We start from the raw sequence: 13,996 nt of genomic DNA on the forward strand, positions 1-13,996 counted from the left end.
TTGAGGTCTCTTAGGTCCCATTGCCTGTATTATGATTACGACTAGGAAGGGTTGAGAGATGCATGACCTAAAGTGAGTAAAGGGGACCCCTAAGCTTCTTATTGCTTGTTCTATAGGCACTGAAAAGAGGATATATAAGCAGGTGGGGTGTGACCTTTCTAAGACAGTGTGACAGGTAACCAACAATGCACGAATAATAAACTCAAAGATAAAACCTATGATCTAGAAAGTAGAAATAGATCCTATATGAACTTCATACTTCTTGTTGTTGGTGTTGTTCAATTCACATCAAGGCATAAAACTCCCACTGCATGGAATATAGACCCACCACTAAATCTAATTTAACGGTCATGATCAGAATGTTGCACTGATTTTCATTTTAACATAGGAAGTCTCCTAGGTTAGACATATCCAAAAGCTCTAAAATTGAACATGCTTTGCAGATGAAATAGTAATGGTGTTGGTAATATTTGGTCCCAATTAAGAAGGAATAAGAAAATTAAATTGACTTCAAGGTTGCCGCTTTTAAGCTAACTAGAAGGGCATTGGATAGTTAATTAGCTCAGGGTGCACCGGTCATGACTGATGAGCTCATGTGCTGCTATAATTTTCTCTTTTAGTCGAGGCTTTCAGGAGAAGCTCTAAAATTTTGATCGGAGGAAAGCCCATGGAGCATAAGCAGAGAGCTAGCATTTATGTGGTTTCTCCACGCACGTAAAATCCACAAAAAACTAGTACTCTAAAAGTGTTGATTCTGTTCAAGTCATTTTTTACCGTGAATTGCGAATGCACCGAAAATATTTAGAAATCTTCGATTTCAGAGTCCACTTTCAATAAATCTCAAGTAGTTTTCAAAAGCGAAAGACAAATAATGCATGCGAGAACTTCTATGTAATTCAATGACAAAGACAAACCCATCTATTCCGGATTATCATTTTCAACTACTGAATTCCTCAAACTGACGTATAATTAAATTTGGAGGAATAGAAAAAGGCAATTCCAGAATAAAAGCGAATAATAGGTGAAGAACCTCAGTACAAATAGCAAAAGCTACATTATTGAAGTTCCTTGAATCCTTGAGGCTTAACTGCTTAAGGACCTCAGGACCCACACACATTCTCTCTTTGGAAATTCAACATTAATAGATATGAGGATGTTTGTGGAATTGTCGCTTTGATCTATAAGACAGATTAGCGAGAAATTTTACTAATCATGATCATCACGTGTAAATGTGCCAAAATGTGACTGAGACCATATCTCATCACTGCTAGCCAAAAAAAACTGAATAATTACTGAATTTGAAGATCAAGGGTCTACATGTTTTTGTGATTAGTTGCAACTTATGACATTTTTAAATATATAACATTACGACCTAGTTTTATGTGAATATATATTATATGTATGATCACCTTCAGCGATATGTTTGGACTATTGGGAAAAACCTAATTTGAATGCAACTTTCACCAGGTTACATATATATGAATGATTTCCATAAAATTAACAATTAACAGAGTGGTGGAAAAGGATTATGAAATTTCTAATTCCTGCTACTAGCTTGTCAGTTCCTTACTAAGCTGCTATAAAATCAAGGTCACTCTACTGCCCAATCTCTCACTCACGTTGCAACGACAAAAAGTTAGTTAGTGTTGGGATTTATGGATTGAGTGCCCTAATCTTACGGTTAGCTCTCTAGTCGTATTGGTCCCTATGGAGTTGTGTTCAAGACTTCCAGATTGAGATGTATTGCTGTCTTGCTGGTGCAAAATTCGATGACCCCATCTCACTAGTAACTTTGCTTTTCTTGGCTTGAGCTCAATTAGACTTTAGAGTTTAGACCCATACTGGATCGAGCATTTTGAAGCTATAGCTTTGTCCATAATTTAAGTGTAAACTGTTGACTATAGGTCGAATTGCCAAATTAAATTAGTGTCGTGTGTAACAGCGTATCGTAGCAGTTAGCACACTGCACCGACTGTGTGCATTGTCCCGTGATCCCACCGCATATATTGGAAAATTTGCCCACCTTCCGACTTCTACAATCGCACAATACGGATTGTGTTGGAGTGTTTTGTGCCCACTCGGTACTGAGAAAAAAATACTAGTTATGAGATGCGAGGGTGCTATAATCTCGTTGCATTAGAGAAATTCCGAATGCCAATCATAATAGTTCAAGTAAAATGTGGTAGGTGACTAGGTGTGATTATTTAAATACTGAATTAAATGAGTAATTAGTGTTCCCAGTTTAACAGGATGATGGGATATGAAATACAAGATAAACTGAGATAAAACCATACGGGAGAAGGGGAGGGGGGAGAAAAGAAACATTGTCTGTTTGGAGGTTTCTTGCAAAAAGAGAGTCAACCCCCCGGGAGCAAACACAGGGCTCGAGAATGACAGACAGCGACATAATTATTGGGAGTCGCACTCCCCATCATTCACCTAGCAAATCAAACCTTTTTACTCTCTCTCTTTCTCTCTCTCTCTTACATTATTTCTTTAATATTTTCTTTCTCACCACACATATACGTAACACTAAAACCTGCTCTCTTACACGTATTACGTCGTTTATACGATCAATCAACACACCCCAACCAAAACAACGTCGAATATTCATGGATATGGGTGCTCTCAAATGTTAAGATTGAAAATCCACCAATCACGGAAGCGCTTCGGATGGGTACCGCTTGTGACGTCAGCAATATATTCCTGTGATACGGTAGAGGACTGTTTTGCCTAGGGCCCCTAACCCTAAGTTAAAATAATCAAAGTAAAATGATTGAGTTTTATTGGATTTTGTTATCTAAATTATTTGTTAATTATTATGGTTTTGAATTGCTACTACTAGATTCAGAAATTCAGAAATTCAGAATGGATGGAAGGATGGCACGGTTTACAAGCAGCATTACCAGAATTCACATACGGCGGCATTTCAGACGCAGCCGACTTTTAATTACTATCACCAAATTCGAAATCTTCATTCGTTTTTGGCTAAATATTTGCGTACCAGGGTAGTTCCACACTAAATACATTACCAGCATCCATAAAAGTGCCGGACAAACGAACACATTGATTAGTACTTGAGTACAGATTTTCATAGTTGCAATCCATAGTATTGGTTTTTGAACATAAATGCACAATAGATGATTTTATCCGGAGAAGAAAACATAATATGTAACTGCAGGTTCTGGTTCATAGCTTAAGTAATTTAGTTTGGTATATTTCATTTTTTATTGTGTGTTTGTTCTAGTCATTAGTAATTGGCCAGATGCTGAAGAAATTTCTTTACAGTTCGTAGTCTTGTTAGTGATTTGCTGAATTATTCGTAAATTAAATTTTTGAAGGATCATACGTTTAATACTTTTGAATGTTTAAAATATTTGGAATAATTGTGATTCTTTGCCTTAAAAAGTATAATACGATTTTCGATGAATTTTTCCATCAGTTGTTTAAAAAAAAAAATTGTGTTTTTGTTATTTTTTATGTACTTTATGTCATCACTCTTACTTTAAGTCTATTACTTTTACATCTAGAAATAAATTAATTCAAAAATTTTGTTTTTATATTTTTTGGACGATATTTAAATTGTCATGTCATGCTGTCTGTATTTTGAAATTTAAACTATAATTTCAATCCAAAAACAAATAAATGAATGTACCTAATTACCTATATGAATTGTTCAATTGGTTTCAATATTTTCTTACCTAAACAGTTTGGATATATTTGTTATATTGTAGAGAATGACAACTATTATTAATATTTACTAACCTAATATCACGGGTGTTTGTAACAAAACGTTTAAAACACATACTAAATAAATTCCGCATAATTACCGTATTGTGAATTTTTTACCAAATATTTGACCGTACCGTTTATTTGAATCACCGAATAATATTCTTGAATTATTTTCTATATCGTATTTTTGTAGTATTCCTAATTGCTAACAAGAGTTTGTACACATTAACATATACAACAAATATACAACAAGATGGCATAATAACATCAACTTGATATATGTCTCGATCAGGATTGAAAATTTAAAGTCATTGGAGGATTAGAGCTTCGTTTTTTGACCAAATTATTCGTAATTATATAAATGGACTTGATAGAGAATTAGAGATCAAATTAATCACAAAGCAATTGTAAATTTGTAACTAGATGAGTACAACTTTGAAGTCGTTTCCCGTTTCAATAGACCGACAGCTACTCATCCCTTTTAAGCGAAAAATTATTTTACCAACGTTGGCATAAAACACGAAGTTTATGTGGACGAGGGACGAGTTATTCTACATTTCTTGGAGCAGTTTCCTTGGAAGTTTGAAGTTTCATTTTTGTTTGTTGTGTCCCCTTGGAGATACTATGGAATATCACCACTCACCAATTTAACTTTTCTACTAAAGGGTTGCATGTGCAACAAAGCCTTTAAGTCTATCCTAGTGTTCCTTCCGTACCCCCTATAATTTTTTGGTATCTTTTGTTTTCATGGATCATGGATAAATTTACTTTGGACAAATTACAACACTGAAATCATTATTGAAGGTGACCCTTTAAGCATCCATTCACCATCCAGATTTGCAAAACTAATCGCTAAATTAACAACACTCCACATTGAGTTTTCTTTTAATGTTAATATCACCTCTAGAGTCTAGAGTCTAGAGAGAAACCGCGCTTGATCAATAAATAACCAGTCCTCTTTTCTTTATTAAAGAAGAGCTCCCTAAAAAGGAATTATATTGCTTTCAAGTCTTTAATGTTGGCTTTAGAAAAAAACAAAAATAGCATCCCTTAGATAAATTTAGTGATAGGCAAAAGAAGCATCGACGGTGTGGAACAAGGGACGACCCTGTACCCGAAAGACAACAAAAATACACCCAAGAAAAGTAGCGGGTTTTCCGGTGAAAGGACGAATAACCAAAAGCTGGTGTCCTGACACGTGGACAGTAAGTGACTCGTTTGATCAACATGTATGGTTGAGATGATTTTGAGATGAATCCCAAGGTAAAGATGATGGAGAACATGATCAGTAGTATTCAGTGAAGAGAGAGAATTACAGAACTAACTGCACTGCAGAATCAGTGGCCTTGACTACAGTTTATTAGCTAGAGAGACACAAAGGAAAGAGAGAGAAAGGTGTTGGTGTTGTTGGTGTTCTAGTAACTTGAAACTTGTAAACTAGCCACTAGTGTTCTTGGGTTGTTATCTTAAATAAATTGGTTGCAGAAAGCAGGAGTGTTGTTATTGCTGTTGCCATGGCGGCGTTTGCAGAGTTGTAATTCCGTCTCTTTAATGCAGAAAAAAGAATTGAATTGAAAGAAGAAGCAATCCCCACCACCCTCTCTGTCCCCCAAAACCAAACGTGTCCCTGCACAAAAGCTGCTACACGCCTACACTCTCTCTTCCTTCACAACTCCCCACAACATAAAAAAACTACAATTCAACGCTACCCCTACTTGATATGGATTATAGTTCCCAATTGTGGGAAAATTGGAGTGAATGGCTGGGTTTTCACTAGGAACAGGTGGGGGTGGTGGAAGTGGTACTGGAAATAACCCATCATCTAACGAAATCCCACCAGAAAGCTTCTTCTTGTATAGAAACGAAGAGATCGCATTTAATACCAACAAAGGTTTTGAGCTATGGCAACAACATCTCCAAAGACAACAACAACTTCATCATCACCAACATCATCATCACCACCAGGATATCTACACTTCTGCCTTCGACGCAGCTGCTGGTCCAAGTAGAAGCACTAACATTTCAGATGAATCGTCATCAAGAGGAGCACATGTGAGCATGATGATGAGATCACAAGGAAGTGCGGGTGGAGGGAGTGCAAGTGGGAAAAGTTGTCAAGATTGTGGAAATCAAGCGAAGAAAGACTGTATTCATATGAGGTGTAGAACTTGCTGTAAAAGTCGAGGGTTTCAGTGCCCTACTCATATTAAGAGTACTTGGGTTCCTGCTGCTAGAAGACGAGAAAGACAACAACAACTTGCAGCTGTTCAACAGCAACAGCAACAACAGCATCTACTTCGTGGTGCTGATCAGAATCCTAAAAGGCTGAGAGAGAATCCTACTTCTTCTTCTCTTGCTTGTACTCGTTTACCTAACACTACTTCAGGTACAGTTTTCTTAGATTTTTATCACTCCTCACTCCTTACTCCTCAAAACTCAAAACCCATCCACTCATTCACCGAAAATTCTTCAAAAATAAAGAGAGAAAGAGAGAGTGCAAGTAGTGAAATAGTACTGCTACAGTGCTGCCTAGCTAAGCTACCATAGCTTTATCCTTTGCGTGTGTGTTCATCATGTTCACCAACTGCTTTGATTCGTTTATCTTTTCTACTGTTAGTAATCTGACAATTTTAAAGAAAAAATATTAGTATTAGTTTATGCTTAATTTTGGGTTTTAGTTCTACTTAAGCTTTCTTTTGTCGTTCGAAACTTTGTTTAGGGTTAGAGGTTGAAAATTTTCCAGCTGAAGTGAATTCACAAGCGGTTTTCCGATGCGTTCGAGTGAGCGGTATGAATGATACAGATGATGAGTTTGCATATCAGGCAGCTGTGAATATTGGAGGACATGTTTTCAAGGGTTTACTTTATGATCAAGGTCCCGAAGGCGAAAGCTCGTCGGGAGGTGCTCAGCGGAACCTCATTGCACCGGTGCTGCGACGACAACCGCCACAGCTACTACTAATGCAGGTGCTGCTTCATTGCTGGATCCTTCTTCTTTATACCCAACTCCCCTTACTGCTTTTATGGCTGGTACGCAATTCTTCCCACACCCAAGATCCTAAAAGAAGTATCATTTTTCTTCTTAATCACTCTCCTCTATTCCTTGTAGGTTCTAACCAACCAACCATTTCTCTATCATTTATCTAGCTATCTATGTATCTGTATCTGCATTGTTATTGTTGTTGTTGTAGTTGCTATGGTTATTACTGTAATATCACCCAATTAATGAATGAAACTAGAAGAAAGAGATCATGAGTCATGAGCAATAGAATGTTCGAATTTCGATTCAGATATGTTTTAGTTATAAATTATAATCTCTTTTTTCTTCTTCTGCTATGTTCTTTTGGCTTGCTGTCTTTCATGTTATTGTTTGTTTTTAGTTTTTTTATGTGGTGTGGAGTGATGACTATTATTCTATCTAGAAAGACCTATAATCTATGTGTAATGAGTTGTTTGTATAATTTATCGTTTTTCTCTACTTGGTTGGATTGCGTTTGCTTTCTGGTTGGGCAAGTCCTTTTTCCCCAGTTTACCCGTTTGTTTGCCGGTTTTAAATGGGGACTAAATTGATTTCTTGTTTGCTTGGACAAACAAGTTTATATCTTTGTTTTTACACTATTGGTCCATCCCTGCAAACATGCAAGAGCTTTCAAAGTACCCCACAAGATCACACCCAATTAAACTCTCTCTCTTTCATTTCAATTAATTTTGCAGATTCTATGGTCCCTCTTTTCTATTTTCTATTTTTTATTATTTCGACTATTTTTATATAAGTATGTCAAAATATCAATGCATTTCAGTGATATAAAAGAAGAAATGATGCTTTTTAACTATATTTGCATCCCTGAGTATAGATAGAAATACAAGTTATGTATGAAGACATTGATATAGAAAATTGTAAGGCTCTTGAGCAGAAGAAGTGATCATATAGCATGTGGTAGAAACAGAAAGAGTTAAAAGGTTTCCCCAAGTAACTGAGCACAACATGTTCTCCCCTCATTGGTAAATGAAAACTAACCCTTTTGCATGGTATTATGCTTACTTTGGTGTATATGTTATTATCATGCATTCATTTCATCATTCAGATATCTTTATATAGTAAACATGCACATTGCCTTCTCTTGGTCTTTTCAAAGGAGTATTTTGGGATTATAACAGCTTTTTGTTGGGAAGCAAGCCTGTTAGTTTTCTTGCATAGTTGATAATTAAACACATAAAGACTAATGTAACAGCTAAGCGTATTTAAGTTTAGAAAAGAATCAAGGGGTAAAGAGGGGTAATCAGTGTGTAAAGTGAAAAGCTATTCTCTATTAATTGATATTTTATGGTATATAATTGGAATAAATAGTGATATGGTGGGCATCTTATAGTTCTTACAATGTAATGAGGCTCTAATCATAGATCACTACATAATTCTCAACTTTAAGCTCTTGTACCTAAGATTATTCACCTTCATCAAAGTTAGAGATCCCTTTGCACAATGACAGAACTACAGAATCTAATCCTTCCTTCCTTAAAGAAAGAAGAAAAGATAGAAAAGTAACTTTGCTATGGTTCCCTTGTATAGATGAGGGGCCGCCGAGGGGGCTAGGATAAACATACCATGTAAAGAAAAAAAACTGATGAAACTAATATAATCTCACAGAATTATCGAAAAAAATATATATAATCTCACAGCTTTCTTTTTTGGTAAGGGAAATAAAACTGATTTATTCTCTAAATTGCGTCAATAATATGTTGACAAGGACAATGTGTACGTGTATCTCCCATAATGTACGTGCTAAGATAGGCTTATTCCCATAGCCTTGATTTTGTAGTACAATGTTACAAAGAGGGTGTCTTGGAGAAGAAAAGAAGCAATTGGAAAAAAGAGAAAAGGTGTATGAATGGAACCATCTGATGCAACCCCAAAGTAAGCTGAAAAGTTATAACACTAATTACATCCAGCAATGCCTTGGAGGCCCTGAAAGCTAACTAAAGATGCAGTAATAGTTAAGCAGATAGGTCTATGAAGATAAGCACATGGATGTTTTATGGAAAAAAAATTGTGCTTATTGTCTTAACTAGTACTGTCTTACTTATTGTAGTTGATCAGAATATTACACAATCCCTGACAAATGAAAATACTTCTCTAAAAGGGATTGAGAAGCATCAGAGAATATTGAATGGTGACAATATTATTCTTTAGAATTTTTATGTATGTAATTCCTTAGGAACTCTTAACACACTGTTTTAAGATTTAAAACTAATGGCATTGTCATGTAGAACTCATAGCAGATTCTTCATTGTAAGGACATGAATGTCTGTTAATCTAAAGTTGAAATAGAAAGCAGATCGAAGTCTATATATAAATATAATGAACGAAAGCATTAGAATCATTTTATGTGATTGGAATTTTGAATTGGATGCAGTTTAGGTGAATTCTCTGTTTTTAAGGTCTTTTCTTTACTGGCCGGACCTTTAATATGTTTTGCTCCCTTATTTTCTTTTTTTTAGTAAGGGTCGTGCTTTCATATGTTAGCATTTATCTCCTTCTGTATGCATGGTGCAGTTTGCAAGATTATATTAGCCTGCACCATACATATAGGGGAAGAACATATATGGGGAGATGATGCCTTCTCAGCCCTTCGTATTTTCAATACATTCTTTGGATTTCAATTCAAGAAAACTACATGAATGTCCTACTGGTATTGAGTTCTAGATAAATGCATATCAAGTGAAAACATCATATTTAAGCTAGAGTTATCAGGAAACTAAAATTATAAGGAGAGGTGTTGCTCCTTTTGCTCGTTTTGCTACACAGTAAATATTCAATGGAACAGTAACCGCTAGGTAATCTATTTCCTTTTGATGAATACAAAGATAATCTATTTTCACTTTTGTGTTTGTTTTCTTAAGCAAGTTGAAGATTTGAGTGAAAAGTTCCTTCTAGCTGCCCTTTTGTTTTGGCCTGTTGTACAATGTAATTAAGCTTTCCTTGTCAGACTGTTAGTGCAAAGGAATTTATGGAGCAGTGTTCATAATTTCTATTTATCTCCACTGGAAGAGAGACAAGATTACGTATTCAGGCAGTTTGACTCAAATTTTTGTGAATGTTATTACGTAATAATTAGTTGAAATTCACTTTCCAAGAAATACAATGCTGTATGTAATCTTCTTTGGCCTTCAACTGATGGTGTTAGTTACAGATAATATCAAGATAATATACTAATCGAGAGTTATAATAACTGATTTATCAGCACAGCATTTGAAGCATTTTGGTGAATACATACAGTTTTCCATGCTAGAGTTGGTAATCGATGATTCATGCCAATTTTGTACTCAGTTTTCTCCAAAAGAGGAGATGCCAGATTTTGTAAGCCGCGCTCCTTCAGTTGAAATACACACCACATGACCCTGTACCCGTACTAAAAATATGAAAGGTTGCTGGTTTTTACGTGATTGAGAGCGAACCCTCCTCCCCCGTGCCCTCCTCTATGAATGAAGTCCAGTGTCTTGTATGATATATGAAGTTCCGGATTCCAAACGTCAGGACCCCTCTATGGAGGAGGATTGGCATTTGGCAATTGATAAACTCCTTTGCCAAACTATTTTAATCAGCAAGTTTGATAATAATAATATGTACAGATAAAAATTAATGACAATGGTGACAATCCAAGCAACCAACATGTCATTTGCCATATTAAACTACTCGGCAACCTGATCTGATGAACTTGAAACTTTAATTTGCCCTGCACTGAAGGCATAGACAATCTTAGTAACGTGGATGTGATATCCATAGCCGAGGATAGAGCACGAATGTAACTCAACTCGATAAACAATTTATGCGAAATAATATCGTGAGTTCGTTACATTGACCTTGATGCGATAGAAGAATCGCCCTATATATAGTGTACGATGAAATGTTCGTGAGGAGCAAAAATATAAAATTAACCCCCGTTGATGCCTCATGAATCATGATGTTCATTATTGTTGCTAGGCCAGCGAGAAAACTTGCGTAGAAATATAACCACGTGAAAAGTCAATGGTCACAAATATGAATATTGACACCCAAAACTGCATGTGATAAAGTGATTTTTTGCTCTCAGTAATATTCCAAGGGCTCCCAATCAAAAAACAACACTGGTCAACTATATTAGAAATCTAGCTAGCAATATATTAGAAATTTAGGTTAGATTTGTACTTCTGATTTTACCCTTAGAATAGTGGTCAACAATTTATTTTTTAGTTTTTTTATTTAATCAAAAAATTCAATAATTATAATTTGAGCCCCAATAAAAAAGAGATTTATGTGGGAATCACTTTATTCACGAGTCAATATAGAAGATGAAAAAATCACATCTGAAAAATCATTTCCTGTTTTTTTCAATAAATATTTTAAATTTTGACAATAAAAAAAAAAAAAAAATAGTTATTGATAGTTGGATTTCAAAATATTATAAATATGTGTTGCTTCCTGATTGGGAGCACCTGGAGGAAATATTGTTGGGAGCAAAAAATCACTCCCTGTGGTAGGCCTAAAAATCTAAACACATGTGACAGTTTTTAGGTCATGGAATCGTGGACTTAGGTCATGTGAGAGAAATGACCTACTTAATAGTTAATATATACTAATTGCGAACATAACACCTTGACATGTGATATATAACTTATCGATACATGTCTATACTGAGTAGCATGTAGCAGGAGGGTTGAGAGACCTGACCCAGTACTGTTACATGTGCAGCCAACAATCAAATGATGAAAGTTTCCATTGTTGCTCAACTGTTGGGTGGTCCCTTCCAGCTCTATTACCATAGCTTGCTATTGCAGACACTCTCTATGTGATCGATGAGCCTGCATTGTGTGGTCACTTGATCAGTTGTGTGGCCTTATTTCTGAATAAATGGGCTGGCGCCTCTAAATTTACAAGAACCTGTGTACTGGTAATTAAATTTTTAAAGCAAACGTGCATGAACAATAGGGAAACAGGTGCATGCAAGGTCTCAGCTCACATAGATCCTCAATTTGAACTAGCTAGACGCGACCTTCACCTTAATTAGTTATTTTGTCAATCATCCCAATCAATGGTCCGTCTTTAAAATTAACTATCTCCACGTAATTAATCAGCCATGTTTGTACACACTCCGATGTTAGCAAATTAAATAGAATTGTTTGGAAAATATATAATTTATTTCTTGCTACCGGGACTCCTGTACAATAGAAAAGAGTATGGATCGGAGTTAAAGTAAGAGCAACCAGAAGTATAAAGGATGTAGCTTCAAATATGGACAGGCGGTACTGAAGTTTGTATAGTAATATTATTTTTGTTTGATTGGCAAGCTAGGTTGTTGAGAGGTCTCTTATACCGTGTCATTACGAAAGAGCAAGCTTGTTACATTCTTGAATGCAGTTTGCCAATTGGCATCATTGTAAACTATTTTTCTAATATTTTCGGAGAAAGAATTAGGAATTAACTCTATGAACTTGGCAGATGGTATGCTTGAAGCTATAGCATTTGCTAGCTTGTTCACCTCCGATCCCTAAAAACATGTTTAATATAAAAAAAAATAATCAAGATTTCCTATCAACTTCCTAATGTTAGCCATCAAATGAGTCGCTTGCCATGGATGCTGTCCCTTGTTCTTCGTGAAGTTTGTATAGTAACATGATTGTAACACAAGTCTCTAGCTGGCTTTAGGAGGGTTCAATCTTGTACAGTCTTGCACGTTTAGTACGTGCATCGATAATGAAATATACGAAGAACACGAAAGACCTTCCTAGCTATACCATTTTCAAAATGTAGACCAAATAGTGAGGGGGTGCACATAAGAGTAGGACCATGAAGGGCTGCTTTCATGCCAAGTCAACAATAGAAACAACTTGTTAGTTATGATGGATAAACCAAGAACAGAAACTTCAAAATAGCAGAGGAACCAGTTTAACTTTAAGGCATTTCTCTGTATTATCTCAATTGTGTTTCATTTTGTGTCGTTGGTTCAATATTACTAGTCTTAGCTAGGCTTACAACCACCAGTTTGTCTCACTTTAACAAGCAGGGCAATAAAATCTATCCTACATATCTAACTGAGATACCGTGGTCCCATATACCATCTTCATTGGAGGATTTCGTATTAAACTAGGGGAGGCAGAGAGTAGTACTGATCAGGGCCGAAAATATTGACCAATATATCACCTATGGGCGATATACATCGGTTTTTTAAGTATCCGATATGGATATGTTGAGTCAATTTAGAACCGAAATATATTGGATTTTCCGATATATCAATATATATTAATGAATATAACATCCATTGTTGACTTTGACCAGACTTTAAGTATTTTTTATTAATATTTATGATATATCGACATACAAAAAAAAATTAACCGATCAACAAAATGATATATATAGTCCGACTCCTAAAAAGACCTTAAATAAGGACCAAATCTAAAACAACCCACAACTTCACCTACAAAATGATTTAAAACATAATTTTTTGTGCATACGATCTACTAATCATAAATAACATCTCTACAAAAATTCAACTCGTTTGATATCCTCTAACTTAGATAAAAATTGTTGTCCACTTTTGAAAAAATATATAACGGTCTAGAAATGTTTAGTTTTTGCAATCATCTTTTGCCAATATTAAAAATTGTCAAACAAGTTGAATTTTTGTAGAGATATTATTTGTGGTTAGTAGATCATATGCACAAAAAATTAGATTTTAAATCATTTTGTAGGTGAAATTGTGGGTTGTTTTAGATTTGGTCCTTATTTAAGGGTTTTTTAGGAACCGGAATATATATATATCGGTTTGAAATTGTGTCAATATATCCATCTGATATATCTTATTAATATATTGTTGATATATTGATATATCGATCAATATTTTCGGCCTTGCTATCAATATGACTATATACCAGTTAAATATTTATGATTGGCACTTATTTATTTCACATAAATTTGATAGGAGATTAGATGGTACTAGATTTTGGACTTGGGCATACGCCCTGTGCTCTAGATATTCTGCGTGCTGAAAAAGGCTTTACACATTCTCTTTATGAGCAAACCACTCACGAACTTATCCATAGAGGGATTGAATTGAGATGACCTCTTAAACTATAACTTGAGGGACTTTTAAACAAAAAAACTATTTGGATCTTCGTAACTTCAATTCGTCTAATACTTCTATTACAAATCACCTATTTTTTAGCATTTTTTTTTATTTAGTAAAATATATATGAAATTGAAATATATTCAAACTCTATAAAGAAGTTCCAC

At 35.2% G+C, this 13,996-nt stretch overlaps 1 protein-coding gene across 1 annotated transcript; it reads left to right on the plus strand.

The window, feature by feature from the left end:
* The first annotated feature begins 4,605 nt into the window (after positions 1-4,605).
* LOC147520509 (protein SHI RELATED SEQUENCE 1-like) lies at positions 4,606-7,021 on the plus strand. Its single transcript, XM_086592046.1, is given in 3 exon segments — positions 4,606-6,118; positions 6,452-6,652; positions 6,655-7,021. Coding segments are annotated over 3 exon segments (969 nt in total). The 5' UTR covers positions 4,606-5,490; the 3' UTR covers positions 6,795-7,021.
* Positions 7,022-13,996: the final 6,975 nt, after the last annotated feature.

This window comes from Coptis chinensis, chromosome 2, assembly GCF_015680905.1.
Source record: "Coptis chinensis isolate HL-2020 chromosome 2, ASM1568090v1, whole genome shotgun sequence".
Classification (NCBI taxonomy): Eukaryota; Viridiplantae; Streptophyta; class Magnoliopsida; order Ranunculales; family Ranunculaceae; genus Coptis; species Coptis chinensis.